This window comes from Poecilia reticulata, linkage group LG13 (genome assembly GCF_000633615.1).
Source record: "Poecilia reticulata strain Guanapo linkage group LG13, Guppy_female_1.0+MT, whole genome shotgun sequence".
In the NCBI taxonomy this organism is placed as follows: domain Eukaryota; kingdom Metazoa; phylum Chordata; class Actinopteri; order Cyprinodontiformes; family Poeciliidae; genus Poecilia; species Poecilia reticulata.
The window spans coordinates 18,304,259-18,326,202 of NC_024343.1; the positions used below are offsets into that span (position 1 = coordinate 18,304,259).

The following is a 21,944-nucleotide window of genomic DNA, read 5'->3' on the forward strand; positions in this document are numbered from 1 at the left end:
TGACTGCTGCAGAGACAGCTGTCCTTCTGGAAGGTTCTCCTCTCTTCACAGAGGAACTCTGGAGTTCTGACAGCATGACCGTTGGGTTCTTGGTCTCCTCCCTGACTATAAGGCAGTTTCCCCCCTGATTGCTCAGTTTAAATGGCCGGCCAGCTCTAGGAAGATTCATTCACCAGTGATAGAGCTCATTGGGACCTTCAAGGCAGCTGAACTTTTTCTGGATCCTTCCCCAGATTTCTACCTCAAGACAACCTTATATCTGAGGTCTACAAACAAATACATTGATTTTATGCTTGGTGTTTGATCTCTTGAACTGTGGGACTTTATATAGACCAGTGTGTTCGAATTAAATCCAAACAACTGAATTTACCACAGGTGGACTCCATTTAAGCTGTAGCAACATTTCAAATATTATAAATGGAAATGGCTCAATTTGAGCTTCGACAACAAAGTATTCTGCAAAGGCTGTGAATACTTGTGTTAATGTGGTTCTTTTTATAATGTTTTGGTTTTCAATAATTTGCAAAGCTTTAAAAAAAAGTTTTCTAAGTTGTCATAATGGGCTATTTGAGGATAGCATCTTGAGGAAGGCAATTCATTTAGTACAATTTGGAATAAGGCGGTAACATGACAAAACGTGGAAAAAGCAAAGTGCTGTTAATACTTTCCAGCTCTGTACATATATTTATCTTTGGTGTTTCCTGACTAAGCTACAATTGCTTTCTCAATTCCCCCTCCTGTTGGATTGCTTGATTAATGTATCTGTTTTATGTGTGGGTGTCTTTCTGGTTCGTTCCCTTAATAGTGAGGATATCCAAATCTATTTGGATCAACCTTTTAAACGTATTTTAACTCCATGCACTTTTCCACATTGCGTCACACTACAACCACCAACTATAATTATTTTTTCATTATTATTTTATAATTATTTGTGATAGACCAACACATAGTGGAACATAACTGTGAAGTGGAAGGACAGAGATACGTGTAAGAAATCACATATCATGTGTCATTTTCCTTCCACTTCATAGTTATGACCTGCCGTGTGTCTATACAATACAATCCCGATAAAAATACGTTGAACTCTGCGAATGTGATGTGGCAGGATCTGGGGAAACAATTATCCCAGGAAGACGCAAAGACAACTACAATCAGATTGACTAGAAAAAGTCATTAATGAAGAGACTAAAATGACTATAAAGAGATTTAAACGTGGAAAACGGAGACACAAAAGGACCATAAAGAAAAGCCAAACGGCCATTAAGAGACAATAAAGGCAAAGAGCTGTGAAGTGAAATGATCTCCAAAAATACCTGTAATAAAAATGAGCAAAACAATGCTAGATATAAATAACCCTGAAAGGTAAAAACATACATGCGCTTTGTGTTACAAGTATGAACTAAATGTCCAGTTAGTACTCTATGAAGAGTATATAGTGTGGAATGTGTAGGAACCTAAACAGAATTTGATTGTAGGATCTTCCAAAACTACTGCTCTCTACAAACTTCGTTAATGGTCCCTTTAAATTGTCCTCATTTGTGCATTTTATATCCAATCATGTGAATGTTAATGTTTACAACAACAAAGAAAAAACTATTTGCTTACAGAAAACAAAATAAAGCATTAATAGAATATGCAATATTGCTTAAATTTCAGAAGCCAGATGGCAATGATGTGTACACTTGTGGCACTTTGAGCTACACTTTCTTTTAGATGGCTTAAAATGCTTAAATCATAGGTTTCCCCCCAACCCCCTTTAAAAAATTTTTTGATGTTGCATTCAGAGATTATTAATTAAAAATAGCAACATTTTGAAAATAATGTATCACTTTCCTTCTACTTCACATTCATGCATCACTTAGAGATGGCCTACCAGATAGATATCAGTAAAAACATTGAAACTTGTTGTAAGGTGACAATGTGTAACAAAGTTCAAGGGACATGAACTTGAACTTTGAAAGATACTAATGATAAGCAAATGAAAACATCAAAACAAATTCCTGCGCATTTTTATTTCAGTTTCACAAAAATCACTGTAATTAAGTGCCAGTTTGGTTGTTTACCTGTAATTTCTCAATGTTAATAAAATGCTATTTAAGCAATTATAATGGCGTTATTAAGGAGACATTCCTATGAGCTGAGTCCGCTCCACATAGCAGCTGTCTCCGGAGCAAGTGGCGGTTGCGATCCAGTCCGGGTCTTCCGGCAGCCCAGTCCTCGCCACTGAACTCCAACCCCCGCGCTCTCTGTCAGCATCTCATTCCTGTCTCAATATGTCTCAAGATGGCGGCCAATGCAGGATCGATGTTTCAATATTGGAAGCGCTTTGACTTACAACAACTACAGGTCAGTTCAATCTCCCTTTTAACCGCCTAGCCCTCGTCTTCTTCGGCCGCTTTGCCGCTCTCCGGGGGCTGCGTTTTGTGTTTTTATTTGGACGGCCGCCTCGTAGGTTGTTTCGGAAGAGAATCCAGGACCTCTTCCTCACATTGATGAAAGTGGCTCTCTCGCTGATCAGAAATTGATCCTCTTTGTTCAATTCAACATCGATCGGACACTGCAACCGGGCAAGCCGGGGCGACGCCGCGGGGGTATGCGCCGAAATAAAAGCCAAACGGCGGGGCTTTGGCGTTGGGGAAAGGAGAAGAAGCTCTCGGCTGGCTATCTTTATTGCGTGTTGTTCAACTTTTACCGGAGCGAGTAGTAGCCGTAGTTAGCCGCGACGCTTTAGCCGCTGTAAGGTTGGATAATTTGGGGGAAGAAAAAAATAAGTGCGACTCACTATACGGTGGCGCTGTGGTGACACCAACCGTTGAGACCCACAGGAGCTCTTTGGGCTTTTTATGCTGTTTTGCTGACACATTTTTAGTAAGTTTCGGACCCATTTAGCAACCTTATCGGCTAACGGTTTTGGAACAGTTTATATGGAAGTCGTTTCGGTGATTATGCTTGATGAACTCGGCCGTTTTTTCCCCTCTTCTGTCGGCATTCACACTTCACAGTGAGTTTTTTTTTTTTTTTTTTTTTTTTTAAACAGACATTGCCACGTCTGTGGAAGTGGACAGGACGGGACAGTTAAGAACGCGAATGTTATAAATGTGACAGATTGACCTTGTAATTATGGTAAACTCCTTAAAATGTACCTCCCTCATCATCTTAACACCCTGTGTGCTCCACGCAGGGGATACGAAGGGGGAAAAAAACATATTGGGCCTGAATATATTAGACCATGTTTGACCTATCACAAGACGCGCGAGACAATGGCACTGTTGTGTTTTTTTTTTCCCCGTGGCATTTAACACGCGTTGCTGAATTTCAAATCATCATTTATGAATATTAGTTGCCCGCTCGCCCGTCGTCATTAACATAAAGATTGCATTATGTAGACTGTAGCCCCGATTGTTCATACATTATTTTGAAGGCTGCACAAGCTTTGGGTTTTTAAACTTTTATTTGGGTCATGATGCCCTGATGACTGGGTAGACAAAAGGACAGTGAGCAAGTCTTCCCAGCGGGCTTTGTGTTACACTTATGCCACATCATCAAGGCTTCACTTCTCCTATTTATTTGATCCTATTTGGTCCTCCTACTCGTTGCCCCCTTGTTCATGCATTATGTAAAAAAAAAAAAAAAAAAAAAGGAGGAAAAAAAAAACTCAGACAGCTTTCTCTTGTCTTTCCTCACTATCTATTAGGCACAGTGGCGGTCCTTGCATGAAAGACTGCCTGGGCAAACCCCTTCTTTGAAGCCCCCTCCCCCCTCCCACACCACCCAAGAATCTGTTACTGATGTATAATAATTTAATGTACAGTTAATTAGTCTATATATTTTAATTTTCATGTTTGTCTTGATCTTAAAAGACCCATTTGTTAAGTAAGCATAGAAATTGTTTTTTTTTTTTCATGAGCAAATGCTTTATTTTGAAGGATTTGTTTGGTGTACATTGAATCTGTTAAACTTGAAACATTTTTTATTTTTGTTAAGAAGCTGTTGAGTTGACTTAGACTTTATACTTTCATGCTTACATCATGGTAACCTTGTAATTCTTTTTTTGTTTTGTTCGGATTTCAAAAGTACTGCCTAACTTGCTTGAAGATAACGTTCGCTTGTCCTTGCCTAGTTTCACAAACTCCTTCTCGAAACGCATGTCTTATCAACTTTCTGCCGTTCTCCACAGTGCGGATTTACACAATGCAGGAAAGAAAAACTAGTTACTTTATTGATAAATTGAAGACTTGCACCAAATAGTGGTCCAAGGCTTTTAATAGTCCAATTTCTACTGAAATTTTTTTTTTTCATTCAAATGCTTTGAACCTCTTCCCCCCCCCCCCCCAAAAAAAAACAAAACAACTTTTTACTTTGGTCTGTAAATGCACAACCAAGTGGGAAGTTCTTTGAGGCACAAATGTGGGCAATCTTCCTTTAAAAAAAATATATATATTCTCTCTGATTTTAAAGGTACGACCTGTCAGAGAACCTGCAGCACGTTTTCTGTTTTTATCGTCGTGGTGAAAAGATCAGAATCGGCCACCATCGCCGACTAGTCAGACGACTAGGAAAAGGCTGATCATTGCATCTCCGCCATGCATCACCCCTCCTCCCCCTCCCAACATCCTTGACTTCCTCTCCTCCCCCTCCTTCCCTTCCTTTTTTTTTCTCCTCCATTTTTTTCTCCTCTTTCTGGCCCTTCACCCTGCTCTCACCTATTTTGCCCTGTCTGAACTACTATATGTGTGTGTTTGAGAGAGCTGGTCTGGGATCCGTTATGTTTTTTTTTTATTTTTTTGTTTTTTTCATAGATTGACAGACAGCACGGACAGTGGAGGCACTGCCAGCAGCCAGGACATAAAAAATGCATCGCATAAGTTTGCGATAAAGCCCTGGGTAATTATGGCAAAGGCCCCTATCACAAGCGATTAGTCAGGACAGTGAATCTGAGCGTGTGCAAAAAAAAAAAAAAAGGGGCTGGCGGTTGGCAGGCCTGTCTGCAGGATAGGAATCAGCCGGAGCTGGTGTGTGTGTGTGTGTGTGTATGTGTGAGCGTGCAGAACCGCTCAGAACATTCACTTTCTATTATTGATGACATCTTATTTACTCTCCCTCCCACTGAGAGGCTCCTAGAGGAAAGCCTTCAGAGAACAACCTTTTCTTCTCCCTCCCCGACCCCCCATTTTTTTTATTATTATTTTTAAGGCTAATATGTGGCTGGCATGATATGATCAGAACCAACGCGCGGCCTCGTCAGCTCGGTCGACTCCTAACCCTTTTCCGACGGACAAGACGGGACCGCACACAAACACACACACACACACAGACACAACACATGCTCGTCGCCTGTTTTTCCTTTCAGGAATGTTTTCTTTCTTGTTTTCCCTATTTGAAGATGAAACTCCAACCCCAGCCGGGATGTCAGTAGCTTTAAGCAGTCGTGGCGTCTGTTCCTCGCTCCAAATGCTGATGTTCATTAAAATCTTATTTGATCAGTATGTCCCATTCCCTGTGTGGGAAAACGAGCTAGGTGGTTGTTAGAGGACAGAGAGTGCTTTGAAACAGCACAGTAAGCTGTTAAGTTGTCTCTGTATGATTTTTTTTTTCTTCTTCTTCTTCCCCTCCACCAGCCACCACTACAAACACAAATGGGTGCAACTGTGAGGCTTTTAGCAAGGTCTTGCACACTTGCAGAGTGGATCAGTGATTCAGAGATGATGGCAGGGTGACAGTGAATTACAGATGGAGGAGGTTTTAACGTCTGTAATCCCTCTCTGTCCATTACAGAGTTGAGTTTCTTTAGAGGGGAGGGGGACCATCACTCTTCTCTCCTGTTGTTTTTTTTCCTTCTTTTTCCCCTCTTTTTTTTTTGTGTGTGTATTTTTTAAGAGCTAGTCGAGCGGTTCGCCGGAACGTCGCATGTCCGCTTGAGAAATGACTCTTCGTTACAGACGCTCCTTAATAAAACGCATGGGTGAATAGCCGTGCCCGAACCTATAGCTTGTAATTTTTTTATTTTATTTATTTTCCTGCAAGTTGAGAAAATTAAGAACAGACCACTCAGTTACACGCAAATCCCAGTTTAGGCCTAATAGCCCCACATCTCACCTCGTAATATTTCCCTGGGAAAAAAAAGAAGAAAAATGCACCCCTGATGCCACTTTGAGAGGGGGGGGGGAAAGCAAAATAGTTCGGCGCTTTAGCGCGAAGCTAAATAACGACTTGAAGGGGGAAATTGATCTGGACGCTGTTCTTAATTCACCACCTCCTAATGGGTAAATTTAGGAAAAGGGTTTTGTAAGCCGATCCCGGAGCTGCGGCCGGTGGCAACCCGAGTGGTATAAATCTCTCAACGACTGGCTCGCTGTTGTCTGCAGGAGTTTTAGTGTTAATTTATGAGCTGGTCGTCTGAACCCACTGGCTGGATATTTTTACCCCTGTTGTTGCTGCACAGGCCGGGGGAGCACCGAGGGACGGTGGGGAGGTTGTGGGGGCATCACGTCATGGTTTCACCGTAGCCAACTCGCTGCTCTGCCCAGTGACAGAACCTGGCATCGGGACTGAAGTTTCACTGTGTGGTGCTGAGCGACTAAGCATGAGTCAGAGAAAAAAAAAAAAAAATTGAACAAGTGCATGTCAGGTCTCCAGTCTGTCCTTGGGTCCGCTCTTGGAGGGCCTTTGTCCTCTGTCTGTGAGGTTTTACTGTGAAGGCGACGGGGATCCTCACGGAGAAGAGGGCAAAGAAAAAAACAAACACTTTCCATGTTTACTATATTGGCCAGTATTTCTAGGTAGAGGCCGTCCTGAAGAACTTCTCACTTTGGTTCCATTTCTAAGAAGTCTCTGCTTAGTCTACCCAACCTGCAAACGATGCAGGAAGAGACCCAATCGATTAAATGTTTTTGTTTAGAAGTACTTTAATCAGACATCAGAGCAACTGTAACTTTGCTCTGTCTTGTCTGAATATTGTAAAGAGCTGTCCATAGCTGCAAAAAACTCGGATAAAAGATAACCTGATTAGTGAAGGGATGCGGCGATCACATGTTTCCTGGCCAATTACGATTTCCGGTCGTCTTTGTGGCCGGAACTGCCAATTCCAATTTGGACCGAATCCTAATACGTTTGTAAAAGTAAGAAAGAATGTGCTTCCTGTCCTTTGATAGTAGTGGTATTAAGGCTCAGAGAAAACAAGGTCATTCCTCTTTATGCACCAAATTATGTGTCCCTAAACTGTATCTGGTTTTTATTTAGAAAATCAGAAACAGATTTAAAAATGATCAAAAACAGGATGGGGCTGGCTGGATCAGTGCAGACAGGGAAAACTGATTCTGACTACTGACTGATGCATCTCTAGTAACTTACCAGTATTGAAAATTGTCAAGAAAACTCTAAAATGACAACAAAGTACTACATCGGTTGATACTTTGAGGGGTTATAATAAAAATGGAAGAGGCTTGCTGTGGCCAAAATGTCATTTCTTGGCACATTATTTTTTAAATTTAGATTTTTTTTCCAGTAGTTGCTTATAACATAAATACATGTTTCCACACATTTTTCTAAGGTACATCACCCCTCCACAGTATTTGCTGTTGCTTTAACAACTCGTATAGTAGTAGTCTAGTTGTAGTAATATTTGATCACAAGCAACTGTTTCTCTCATTAAATAATTGCAAATCCCTACAGAAATCTGAACGCTAGATGTTTCAGTAGTTTGACAGAGCGTGTTGAATAATATTTTGGCAGTTGCTGAATCAGTAAAATCAATAACATCTGTTATAACTCTTTATAGACTTCTATCTGTTTGTGTGGTAGTTGCTGGGATCATAAGCTAGAAAGTAGGGGAAATAAAGCTGCAAATCAGCTCACTTGTTCTTATTTATTTTCCCACTAAAATGTGACTGCAGTCGATCAAAATTCCTGACCTGCGCGTATTTCGCTCCGTAACTTTAAATATCAAACTCCCACTGATGAACCTCCCCTCCTCCTCGACCAGCTAGCAACAAGAGCAGAGAGGGGGGGCCGGTTTCCTGAGGCCTAATTCCAAGTGGCAGGCTTTATTTCCAGACCCACTCGGAGTCTCCCTCACCTACAGCATCATAGAGTTTCACCGTGTCTCATGACAGAGGCATAGCATACATTACTGTGCTGCTCTGTATTCATGCATTGCCAAAGCTGGTTCTCCTTTTGAGTTGAAATCTACACTTGTGCTATGCTACTGAGCACAAGAAGTTAGCCAAAAGTTCATATTTTCAAGTGAAAGTGTGGTGGCGTAAGAATAGACGGAACAGTGGCAATATCTTTGCCAATATTTCTTGATTACTTTTGGTTATTTGGGAAAAACTGTATGATGGCGACACAGTTAAAACAGATGTCTGCAGAAGTGTAGACTGATGAATATATGCCATGTTCTTTAAATAATTAGGCCTTTCCCTTTTTAAAAAGTTTAAGTTTTGTGAAGACAAACAAACAATCAAAACAGTAAACAACAGGCTGGTAAGTAATTAGACCTTTCTACCTTTCAGGTCCGAAGCACTTCACTTTCTCAAACTACCATTTTATGTACCAACAATGTCTTAGACCTAGTATTATCGGATAATGGTTTGAAAATAATTTCTGTTTCAAGCGTTTTAAAAGTCAAAGTGATGTGTTGTACCTAATGTTTTAAGGAAAAGTTAGATAAAAGAACTCTTGTTAGTGAGAAATTGCCTTTGACATTTCTCTACCTTTGCATTATCAAATTACGAGAAGTTCATCAGTCAGTAAAGTACGTCCTGTTTTGCAGCGATGCACTTATCAGGCATTTACTTCCAGAGACTGATTTCAAGTTTTCTATCATGTCTGACCTGTTTCTGATACGTGTAAACTAATCATTCAGTAGTCAAATGTAAAAAAAAAAAAGACTCTAAAAGGGAAGTAGAGCTGCAGGCTGCTTGATACAGGTATTAGTGTTGAATCCCAGTGAAAACAAGGATCTACAGCATTACCGCCACAGATGAATCATCACTAACGTTTCAAAATACTTAAGCATTGAATTAACTTGTATTTGAAGTGTTACAAAAAACTTTTTATTTTCAGATTCATTTTGCGCTTCATAAAGATCGAATGCAAAATTGTGACATTAAGCCGATTTGATGAAAATGGGTGGGGGAAAAAATAGCTTGACAAATCCTACATTCAAAAACCTGATTGTTTCTTAAGGCTCAGATTTCTTATGACTCAGCCCAACTGATGGTGATTATAATTGTCATCTTATGAAGTGTTGAGCAAGACGTTGACGGGGGGGAAAACTCAAGCAGATGCAGTCGTGCAAGACAGGAAGTAGTCTGACTTTATCAGGGTTCGTCTGATGACTCCTAAGGTGAATATTCAGGTGACGAGGATCTCTTTTTTTTAGAAGGTTTACTGAACGGATTTATAGTTTTGCAGTACTTTGTCCTCCATATGTTGTGTTTGTGTTGAAGCACATAGTGAAAGCTGTTTCTCTACCAAATACTCTGTGGCCTTCAGCATCTAAAGCCAACCTATTGGTACCTAATTTTAGTGTTGTTTATCTTCCAGTTATCACTGCGCAGCTGGGCTAAAAGGGTCCGAGTGGCCCTATGTGGAGAGCTTATCCCATGTCAACCCATGACTCCAGTATCAGTGTACTGTTAGATCATTGACCATAGGTATTGAATTCTAATAGGCCTATTGGCGTGTCCTAATGGTCCAAGTATTGAATTATGATATTGGCAAGCGCTGATGGCCTCAGGATTGAATTATGATATTGGTGTGGAGCAGCCTAATGGTTCCTAGTATTGAATTATGATATTGGTGCACTTTGATGGTGTAGGGATTGAATTATGATATGCCTTGCTATCTGCTAATAGCTCACTCTGTGTAATTTTCAGTGTCAATCATGGCTTTAGTTGCTGGATCCATAGTCAGCCCTAAGGGCCGATCCGTCAGTCTCATCCGATGAGTCTTTTCAACTTTTCTTCTCAGTTGCTCTCAGTCTTTTGAGCAGTTACGTTATTCGATTCTACTCAATGCAAACAAAAATGTTTAGCTTAACATATATATATATATATATATATATATGTTTTTTGTGGTTATAAGGTATAGAAACTGTTTCCAGAGAACACCAAAGCAAGCTAGTCTTGGTTCATTTATCTGTGATTTATTCATTTATTTTTCTGTGGATTTTGGTAATCTCAATCTCTACCTTTTTAGTTGTACTGAGCCCGGTGTCCTCATTTCAGTAGTTTTACACCAGAGATGCAACGATTCCTCTGGCCTCTCGCATAGTAAATGGGTGGCTTGCTTCTGTGTCAGCCCTCTAAAAATAACACACACTGCTGGCTAGGCTCAGCAGAAAACTACCACCGATTATGATGATTCAACTACCCTGTATTCACAGGTGCATATTTGTGTCAGATGGGGCGGGGAGGTGGGTTTTGCTTTCCAGATCGTCCTCTGCGTTGGGTATGGTCTTGGCTGACTTTTTCTTTTTGCTTTGTAGTTATGTTGGGGAAAACTTTGCTGAAGTGAGGAAAATCTTTTTTAGCAACTGTTGAAAAATACCTCAAACTGCTTATGTGTATATTTAATGCAGTCATTTGGAGGAGCCTACATTTTTCACAGCTGGCATGATGTTGATGGTAAGTGCTTGCACCCAGCTATTGTCATCAGGTAGGACTAGCTTGACGCTTAAGCTAAAATTGATCCCCAGCATTGTCCAATGAAACGTGGGAAATTCAGTACAAATGATGCCCAATAGCTGTTAAATTCATTGAGCACCACGAGACGCCACTAACCTCCCCCCTCTAACCTTTGGGCCACGCAGCTGTCAGACTGGAGCCACGGTTCAGAGGTGGCGTGACCCTTACGGCCTCAGCATGACCTGGGCTGTCTGACAGGCCTAACCTTTACCAGGAACAGATGATGACTTCACCATCTGTCTTGTGTTTAGTAGGTCTAGCCTACTTGAACTTGAACTTGTTTGAGACGTTATTGTGAGGGGAAAAATACACCACAAGATTTTAGACTGAATGCCAGTTTCTGGACATAACTCTTTACCTCACCATGCTCCATGTCCGTCGACGCCTAATTCAGGAAGTGATGGAAATATCCTACTGAGAATTTAGCAACTTTTTCAATACATGTATACACCATCAATTTGAACAGATGACTACTACATTAGCATGTTTAATTTGCCTGTTTGTCATAGACATTCTACTGGAACAAATATAAGCACATATTCATTTTCAAGAAAAGAAAAAATGTATTGCCAAATGTACCCTTATGAAACAACAAATCAAGTTTATTGTATTTAGATTTTCAGTAATGTCGTACTCCAAACAGAAAAATAAACCAATTTTGTCAGTAGCTCGAAAATGCAGACCACATTTATCTTTTGACATACTTGGCATTCTGAGGATTAGTCTGATTGCAAGTTTACTTGAGGGCTACAACAGCTTTCCATTGCTAATGGACAAAAGAAAAGACAAATTTGCATGTTTGGAAATCTTTCCGGATGTGAAGAACAGACAGTCATGGTGTGAAAACGAAATATAAATGATACCGAACAGGCAAATGATATTTCAATCCTTGGGAATCTCTAACTAACTGATGTGCATCGCACTACAGTAGTATGGTGGAAAATAGTTGAATTTTTTTAGCAGAGCTTAATTAAGTGGCGTTAATGATTGTTATATACGAGAACTTCATAGTGGTTATTGTAATATTAAGATATACATTTGTGAGTGGATATTCAATCACAGCTCTTAACCTTTTGTTTCCATGAGTGTCTCTTCAAATTCCTAGTTTATCAGGGCTAGCAAGCCTTCCCCCCTTACTCCACAACTACTAAGATACTCAAAATGTAGGAAGGGGAACAAACCATGAGAGGCAAGAAGTGAAATGAGCTGTTTGTCAAACTTAAAAAAGTAGCTTTCAACCAAAACAATCAAAGAAGTTTCAGTTTTGGTGCAGAACTTGTGTACCTCATCCAGAGCTGGATAATGCGCCTCATCTGTCGTCTAAGTCTTTCAATTGGATTTTCAATGCTAAGCCGCGTAGCCGTCCATCTCCTCTCCCAAAAGTGAGAGTTGCCCTCTTGAGTAAGGGGGAGGGGGAATTGACTGTGTGTGTTTAGTCGACACAGGCTCATCCGCTGACTGCTGTCTGACCCTGAGTTCAGCGGTACGGTTATTAATAGGCCCGGAGGCCTCAACTTCCAGGAGGCCCTCTGATCAGCTCCAGATGTGGAATGAGAGGACAAATCTGTGGGCCTATCCATGTTTCACATGAAGCAGAAAGTGGGGAGATAGGCATTTGGCGAGACTGATAAAGAGCTAGGGAGGAAGGGAGGTACGCAAGACCTTTCCACAGCAGGAGTGTGTTTTGCGAGGCTTTGTTTTCATGTGTGTGTTTTTCTTTTTTTTTTCCTTTTTTCTTCTTTCATTTATTACACTCTCTGCCCTCAGACCAAAAGACCATAAAAACGTATGGTATCACCATGGCGACCATAATAACCACCTATAAAACAGCGTGTAAACTGTGAAATAAGACAAACAGACCAGAACAGCCTTGACTGGCTGGCTGGCTGGCTGGCTGAATGGCTGCCTTCCGCCATAAAACTATTTGAGAGCCAGACTGAAGGAATGCCTCGGAGGCTGCTGTGGCTGTCACGACACATGAAAGGATTAGGCTCTGTGTTTTATCTCCTCTTTATCTGATGGTAATGGATAAGCCGAGTGTAGCCTATCATCCAACGCTTGGGCTGGGGGTTTGATGTTTTAGTAGGGTGACGGTTTGTTGAGTTGACCGCTTTGGTCTATTGATTGCTGTTTGATGGTTTTGATATGTAGGCTGCGTGGAACAGGTCAAGTCTTTTATGCAGTGAAGGCTCCAAATAGCTTTTAGCTGTCCTTCACTCCCCCCCTCTTCCCCATTACTCTAGTGGTTCGTTTGATGTTTGGATCAATCAATAGAAAGAGCCTGAGCTCTTACACATGCTTCTTCCTACTTCCCACTGAGCTCAATTCTTCCTCCTTCATTGTGCAGCCTTTATATCACATTTTCTCAACACAGAATAAATGATATAATTACAGCTCATTACTTAGCCTAACGCAGGCTAATTATTCTGTCATTATGGCAAGGATTAGCTATGCTCATTCTCTCCTTTGCACTGTTTTCCCCTCAAAAGTCATGCTAGCGGTGCAGAAAAAGTCTGGCTCATAAAGGCTGAGTAAGACAAAGCCCCTGGACATGTCCTGTTGACGTTGATCGTATAGACCGCGGGTGTCAAACTCGGTCAGACGACGAGGCCTCGCTGGGAAGTAGTGACAGCGCAGACCAGACACATTAAAGAGTCCGGGCACAGAGAGATGCCTAACCTAATGGGGCATTTTGATGTATGTCTTTTAATTTATGCAAAGAAATCAACATGCTGCTTTTATAGGCCATGGCACAGCTCATGCTGATGTGTCATCAGACGTCTAGAAAATTACTGGATACAACAGATAGACGAGGCTAAATTTAAAAGTGGGGGGGTGAGGGAGGTGGAGAGACATCATGCGGAGCAGGGTTGTGATTTATCAGAGGCACGTGAGTGATGGACACCCTCTCTTTCTTCTTTTGCTCCCTTTTTCTTTTTTTTGTTCACCCTGCCGTCTCTGTGCCAGCGGCATGAAGCCGCAGGTCGTCCTTATATAGAAGTCTAAGTGAATTACAACAAATGCAATGGGCTAACGAACTGAGAGCAGAAGAGCACTGAACACCGCGCTGTTGTCAAGGGTCGGAGGCTTTCTGGGTCAAAAATAGATGCAGATGAGTGGAGGAAGGTGTGGGTGTCTGTAGTGGGATTCTGCTGTAGCGCACCTGGGACTCTGTCATTGTCCTGTGATGCCATCTGTGATTCACATATGCAACACACCAGTACTTACGGTACATTGGTACTTATGTAGGTATTTAAGTATTTACTGTCCACTTTTAAAACTCTTCTTGAAGCACATTTTTATCCTTTGGCATTTAGCAAACATTGAGACTTTTTGCTCTTACTCTATAGCGTTTTATTGTTTCTATTGTTGTCTTTTATTTTGTCCTTTTCATATTTTGAACATTTATTGATTTTTATCTGTACAGGACTTTGTCACAGTTCCTGTTGTTTTAAAGTGCTAAAGTAGTAGCAGAAATCCATCTGTTGAAGACATCAAAAACAAGAACTCGTGTCATCTTTGATTTATAAGGACATCAACCAGCGATATGTACTTCAGTGCACATATATTTAGTTTAATATTCTGATAAAGGTTAGGTTGATTAGTATATTGGTATAATCCTGCATTTGCTGGAGTTTAAAACTTTTTCCATGAAGGAACTTGCTGTACATTTTTAGATGCTCTAGCCCTGGAAAAAAGAAATGTCAAAATGATAATCCTCAGGTCAGGCAGTAAAAAGAAAGGAAAAAAAAAAAATCAGTATAAGCCAGGAAGAGCATGTTTCTTTGAATCACTGGTTTAGTCACTTTTGTGAGATACCAGAGCGCCAGAGGAATTAAATTTATTTATTTTATTTTATTTTTATAGCTTTTTGGCAAATAAAGTAATACTGTTCTGCCCCTCCACCACTTGTTGACATACACTGCTAGTCAGCTGGTTGAATAAAGGTAAAAACGGTTTACTCCACTTAAAAGAGAAACAAATTCAGCTGTTTGGAAATTAATTATAGAAACAAAAAGAATATTAAGCATGGTTTTTGTGTTAAATGGCATCATAATTTAGAGTTAATGGCATGTGAGATCAATGGGCAGGTTCTGGACGGCACAGTCGGTGCACACTCTTCATGCCCAGTTCACCACATCAACTATATTTGCAGCTTAATCCTGTCTTTACTGTCACCGTTACTGGTGTATAAAAACCCTAGCCCGCCAGGCTTATAATACACTGGGGTAGGCCCTGCTTACAGTAACTCTGTTCTAAAACTAGGGTTGAGTTGCACAGTTGACTGCAGCCTTGCTACCTGAGCTGCCAGTCTTGTTTGCTAGAAAGAATACAAAGATGAAAAGAGCGAAGTGTCCAAATGTTTATTCTGTACTTTTACTTGAGAATCCCCGTTAAAGTATAATATATATTGCTAAATAACTTTAGCAATATAAGTAGAGAAACGACTGGTAAAACAAGATTGATTCTTTGAGATCCATCAATCAACCGTCCAAAGTTCAGAACGTGCCAGTTTCCCTGATTGGTAAAATCAGATTAAAATCAGATTTTGATTATATCTGGTTCTGTTCATTAAGTAAATCACAACTGGAAGAATAAATGACTTTTGATCTATAAACATATCAGATAGCAAATACATGGGCTTTTTCTTTTCTATAATAAATACCAAATAAAGGTTGGACTATATATTTATGCTGTTGCTTTCTGATCCAAAAAAAAATCTGTGGCACTGATCAGTTAATGTCAAGTTTCCACCATTTGCATTTCACGTTATGTCAACTGTTAGCACTACTAAGTTCACAGCCTTGGGTCTCAGGCCTGTATATGTGCTGTAGGGCCTAGAGAGTCCTTGTCCTCCCCCTCCTCTGGACTTGATTAATCCCTATCACCCCCCCCCTACTCTATGATCGCGTTTCCATTTTTTCTAGTCTGTATCTGTTCCTTCATCCCCTCCCCAATCTTCCCCTCACTGGCACAGAATGGCTTCCTGGCAGAATGGAGGCATTAATTCAGGGATGAGAGGTGTGATACTCTCTCTCCCTCTTTCTCTCTCTCGCTGTGTCTCTCCGGTTCTCTTTCTCTCCACCGGTGTTGCGTTTGTAACGCCTGGCCTTTATCGTAGCCGAAACAGCTCACTACCCTCTGATCCTATCTCGGATCTCAATATCCTCGCCGTTCCACCCTGTAAACGCAGGGATGAAAAATCTTGCCCTTTCACCAATGCATTACATCCCAGCATATCGCCGTATTCCCNTTCCTCCCATCGCGCTCTCCATACCACTCACCCTTTGTGACACGGGCCTCCAGCGAAATTCGAACTCCGCAAAATGAGACCAAGTGAGCTGCACTTCCTTTACGCCAGAAACCATCTTAGTCTCATTATATTTGTATTTAGGCCCAGCGCAGGCCCTTGAATCTCCCTTGTCAGACAATAGGTCAGGCAAAATAATGACTCGCTCTCTGTAAGCTTCAAGAGAGTTAAGGCTTTGGATGTAGGGGAGATAAAACAACAACCGGTCTCTCAGAAGAGAAACATGGATCAATACAAACGAAGCGGCGGTGTAAAAAGGCTGTTTTTGATCCGGGCTTGCGTCAGCACGGCCGAGGTGAGTCTTGACAGCTCCCGCGCTGTTGGTAGATATGGATCTGTGTTCAAAAAAAGGAGCAAAACGCTCAGGGAGCACAAGCGTCTTGTTAGGCTGTGGAGCGTCAGGCCTCCCCCCTCCCCCTCCCCGTTCCCCAACCGCCCCGCGTGCAAACACACGGGCTGAAATCGTCATTGCACTGAAACTGTAGCGTTGGCTTGAAAACTTTGTGGCTTTTTACTCCAAAGTAGGGTAGAGGAAAAGCAAAAATGGAGGATAAGACTTGTGGTTTGTTTTCGAAAGCGGCGTCTGCTGGCATATTTAAAGCTCTCTAACCTGCTATGTAAAAGGTAGGTAGGAAGGGAAACGAGCAAGGATGGCAGGCTCTTATCTTTGCTGCTGTTATGTTTTGGGGGGTAGGGGGGCGTGCCTGTGATCTGCGATCGTGTACTGTGTCGTCGTAGCGAGTGTGCCTGTCGCTCCTGACTGAGCCGCCACCCCACAGCTCCTCCACACATACACACAGAGTAGGTTTTGGCAGACAGAACGAGTCAGCCGCCGTGGAGCTGGAACGCTGTACCGGGTGAAAGAGTGGGGGCGGGGTTGAAAGGTAGGCTTCGTAGATCTTTAGATAAGACATCTTTCCAGACGCCTTTACTGTTTACTATCATAACCGCATAACAGCCTCAGACATGTTGGAGATGAAAGGAAAGATTAGTGACTGCTCTTGCAGGATAAAAAAAAGAACTTCATCTCTTAAACATCTGTGTCATGATGCCAAGTACAAAGGCTGTAAAAGGCTCCTCACTTTGTAATAAAAACTTGACGTCTTTATTTTCATATTAGTTTCCTCTGTAGTGGCGCTTCTATGGTAACCACTCCTAAAGTGCATGTGTTTTTTAATATCCCTTAAATTTAGAGCTTCTACTGTAGATGTTAAACTTGTAGGTGATGGCCTGCAGCATGTATGGATCAAAGGAATAGTATTTTTATTGACAATTTCAAATGATTGTAAAGCTTTCATGTGCTGATAGAAAATTTAATCGATTCTGACTTTGCTTTAAGAAGTATGATGTCAGAAGTGTGGCAAAACTGTTTTTATCTTCTGGCCTTCTGCTATTATTGAGAATGAATCGTTAAAATGGTATTGGGAGCGGAGACGGTGTGTGAGGGACCAATTTCACTATACCAGGGTTTTACCGTTTAAAAACGTAGAATGAGTTGGAGTCAATATTTTAATGACTTTAGCATCTCATTCTGCCAGTTAGCATAGCTAGCTTAGGAAAAAAGTACGGTTTTGTGCCCATATTAGAATTTTTTATTTTTATTTGGGTTCTTTGAAGTGAGGTTCTGTGATTATTGACAAATGTTTGCTTAGCTTTAGTAGAAAGGTGTTTTATCATTGTAAGCATCAGCTGCCATTGAGTCTATCAGGATGATTTCTAATTCACCAACCTGCTGGTTTGATGCTCAATGTAATGCCACACAAGAACAGGAACTTTGTTCAGCTGAACAAAACGCCACCAAACCTGACAATGGTTCCTTGTGAAATTAGATAAATACATATATAGTTGTGTCTTGCTGATATATACGTTTTAGTTTCAACAAGATTTGTTTGCTTTTTATAAACTCAGTGGCTTCTTTCTACTATAGATAAGGGAAGTATTACTGATGGTAATAATCTGAACTAACTTTTAATGCAAGATTTCGAAAAGGCTGCCAATATTTTAAATCCAGAACATTCCTTGACAAACGCTGATTGAAAGCATGTCTAGTAGTGCAACTGTATTGTGGTCTAGTCAACCTTCTTGTTCTTTGCTGAAAGTATTGCTCTCCTTCTGGCTGAATGAAACACATATTTCAACATATAATACAAAATAAAGTTTTCTGTGAAGAAGCGTCCTAAACCTCTGAACTTCTTTGACTTCATTTTCAACACCTGATTGTGAAAAGTCTTCACTCAAAAAGCAGCATCCACACCAAATCAATTCGCATAAAAATCTTGATGACTTTTGGCATCCATTTTGTAATAACGTGGGATGTCCTGACGCCACCATGCAGTCGGTACTGGAATGTTCTCGTGGTGGAAAGCACTAAAACAAAGTGGACACAACAAAAATAAAAGAGAGAGGTTCAACTGAAACCTGCCTTAATTGAAGTAAAAAATGCAAATACACACAGCCAAAGTACGCCATGCCATCCTGTAAGTTCTGCACTTAAAAGGCTTTGCCACCACTTTACCTACAGACTAAAAAGAAAGTCGTGACACGCCAGTGCCTTAACCAAGATGACCAAAGTGGAAGTAACATGTGGCACTACTTGCAACAGTTCCCTCTAAATACGGATTAATGTTTGAAACTTTATAAATGTGACAAAGACACTTTAATGTCTCATTTGTCATTTTGTTTTGCAAAGCAGACAGGAGAAGATCACGAGGATGCTTTCCAAACTTTTAGATTGAAGCAGAAATCTTTGAGTAACAAATTTGAATGGAAGGTCCACTTTTAATTGAATTGTGGCCTCAGACCTCAGAATCAGAATTGAATTGAATCTTGATGGTAAAAGATTCCCACCGTGGTGTTTAGAGGTACACAATATCAGGAAATCATGTGATATGCAAACATGTTGGTGAATGTTTCTATGTCTGTGTGATTTGCAATAGATAAGTACTTGACGTCGTTCCATTTTTGATTTATGCGTCCCTGGATAATGAGTAGCATTTTATTTGTATGTTGTGGCGTACTATTTATTGCAATCAAAGTGGTTATTATTGCACACAATGACCATAAATTTAGGAGCCCTTTTGTTACCATGATCTGATAGCACAGGCAATAAGCAATTAATTAATTGCATGATGAATTAGAATGAACTTGATAATTTTCATTCTGATGATGAATATTTTTTGAAGGGTGATGTTTTTGGAGACTTTATAAATCATTCTATTTACGATTTTTTGGTTTTAAGTGGTGTTTTCATTTTAATTATCTTTGCTTGTCAGGTTTTTATCTTGGGTATTCAAAACATCTTCCAGTTCCAGTGTTTGACACTTACTTGTATTTGAGAGGACAAACTTGCATTATTGTGTCATTATCAGTATATTACTTGAAAATGGTCTCTCAACATGATCATTTATCGCAATTATTTCTGGGGCAATTTAACGTACGGTGAAATATATCGTGACGGACCTAAATTTGTGTTCCCTGATAGACTGAAACTGGACTGTTGTATTCAATCTCCAGTCAAATTGTAAAGGCAGACAACTCGTAACTTATTACAACAGATATAGTTTTTTGTGGGATTCACATTCCCAGTTATTCTCCGGAGCATCAGGCCTAACTCCAGGCTGCGTGTGATCTCCTCCTCCTTGCCTTAAACTCCTGATCACCGTGTCGGTACAGACAGCAGCTGCAGATTGACTTCATACTGTGTACATAACAATGACTTTGTTGTCATTCCAGCAGCTTATCGGGCTCGTCATCGTCGGTGGGTGAGGGCAGAAGGAATTCCACAAAGTTTTGATACCAATTAAAGTGCGTCTGTCTCCCGTTATCTCATTTAGGCTGAAGTCAATATGATTGGCATAATCAGACATGCCTGATTGGGGCCTCCCATTTAATTAATCAGTCGCACTGTATCATCACCTGTGGCTCATTAGAGTAATTAGACAGAATTAGTCAGATAGACGGCCTCTCTCTGCCTGCACATGAGTGGAAGGAATTGCATTAGGAGGGCTGAGCACACAGACGTACACCTAAGTTCTGATAGCCGTCGGTAATGGGATTTGTTTACCCGTGACTGTTATCAACGACGAGTATTATTTTTTTTTATTTACTCTTCCCCCCCTCACAGCAGTAGATGGAGAGATACTCGTTTCCAAAATGGCCCCAGCCTCCCCTGCCTAGCTGCAAACAAGTGCGCCCCATGCCAGATTTCGCCGGGGCGAAACATGTTCGCCGACTTCCTCTTCTGAAGCCTGGTTCAAAAGAACACGGAGAAACTGGGCGCGCCAAACTCGCTGCGGAGGGCCCGCCTGTGCGCTCATGTGAGAGCACACGCGTGCGGAGCAGCGTGCGAGAGAGGCTTCTTGGCCAAGTCGGTGTTGAAGTCTCTCGAGGGAGTGTTGGCAATCTGTTCCAATCGTCTTTACAGCTGACCAGACGACCAAATGAACCAGGACAGGGACCGCTGCTGTGGGCCAGTCCGGCCAACCCCAAGCAAGGGCTGTTGCAGCAATCACGCAGACATTACAGCCCACTTAATGCTCTCCTGCACACACACACACACGCACGCGCGCACACACACACACACACACACACATTTCGTCCTCCGCTGAACTAGTCGGTGCAGACTTTACCGAGCTTTGCTCCATTTAAAAATAGAGCTGGAGCTCATTTGAATAGTTTTTTTTTTCTAAATAAAAATCCTAGTAAAATTTTATTGTTTTTCAGATTTTAAAGACTTTAACGACTAAAGAACCAGAGGATCGTTTAACACACAGAATCCCCGAACATGGTAGATCGTGCCTCGACTGAAAAAATACCACATTCTTGTGGTAATAAAACAAAGCTTTAAAAACAACAATATAAAAGTAGTAGAAGACGTGGTGTAGAAAGTATTCCTTTCTGCTCACAAGAAGATGGTTATAGCTGGTTAATTAGCCAGGCGGTCTGTTTTGGTGCGAGTTTGATGCTTGTAGTTTTGCCAACTGCACCTTTTATTTTAAACAAATAGTGATACCTTTTTTAAACAGATTGATGGGTTGACTTGTAAAATTCCAGAAAATATAAAAAGCTAGAACAGGAGAAATGTGGAGCCCTTCAACACCTGCACATTTGATTTCCAGAACCCCGCCGGACTGTTGAGGATGCATTTTTGAGTCCAGTGCACTTTAGTTTCCACACCATAAATGTAGATGTCTTTTAGGGAAAACTTTTTCAAACAGTAAAGAGAGTCTTATTTTCAGTGCTTTACACCATAAATGCGTAATACAGTAACTAATTGTGAATCAAGTAATAAACATCATATTTTGTCAAATGACACCATCAGCTTTCTTTAGCATCTTATTGAAAGGATTTAAAATCATAGGAACAGTACAGAGAGACGTCTCGGAGGCTTTTGAAACTGTACATTTTCAAAACTTTATATTTAGCAGACACGTGACTTTCAGGTATTATTAACGGCTTGTCTTGGTAATTATTGAAGATTCACTCTCATCTACACGAGGCTTCTTTTTCCTGAAAGCTTTTTCTCTAATATAAAACACATTCTACAAACTGCTTAATTTTTTTTGGGGGGGGGGGTTAGTAGTTTGACTGCTTGACATGAAAAGTTTAATTATTGATATCAAATCGGTGAAAAAGAAAATCTTGGTGGCATTCCAGATGACTTTGAAGCATTTTGTTTGACATCAACAGTTCTGTCTGGTACAAGTTAGAGAAGTGCGTTTGCAGACTCGATTTGAATAGAGGCAGAAAATAAGAAAACGACTTGTTTAACACGCCTCATATGACTTAAGCTTGACCTAATTACAGATCAATGGGTCTGGATCCGCTCCCCTCTTCTCTAAAACTGATCTTCGTTATTCTGAAAACCAAGTTTGTCCTGTTGACCTCTTTGCCGGCTGCTACAAATTCGTTTTGGCCTGTCCGTGCTCACTGTTTATAAAAATGAA

The 21,944-nt window shown here is 40.9% G+C and overlaps 1 protein-coding gene across 2 annotated transcripts in view; it reads left to right on the forward strand.

Annotated features, from left to right (window-relative positions):
• The first annotated feature begins 2,151 nt into the window (after positions 1-2,151).
• cux1b (cut-like homeobox 1b) overlaps positions 2,152-21,944 on the forward strand; it is an 82,394-nt gene continuing 62,601 nt past the window's right edge. The window contains exon 1 of one of the 2 annotated variants that reach the window (XM_008425798.2): positions 2,152-2,346. In XM_008425798.2, the coding sequence (XP_008424020.1) occupies positions 2,284-2,346 (63 nt within the window). In that variant the 5' untranslated portion in view covers positions 2,152-2,283. The remainder of the gene's footprint in view (positions 2,347-21,944) is intronic. The other variant, XM_008425799.2, reaches the window with a different exon arrangement.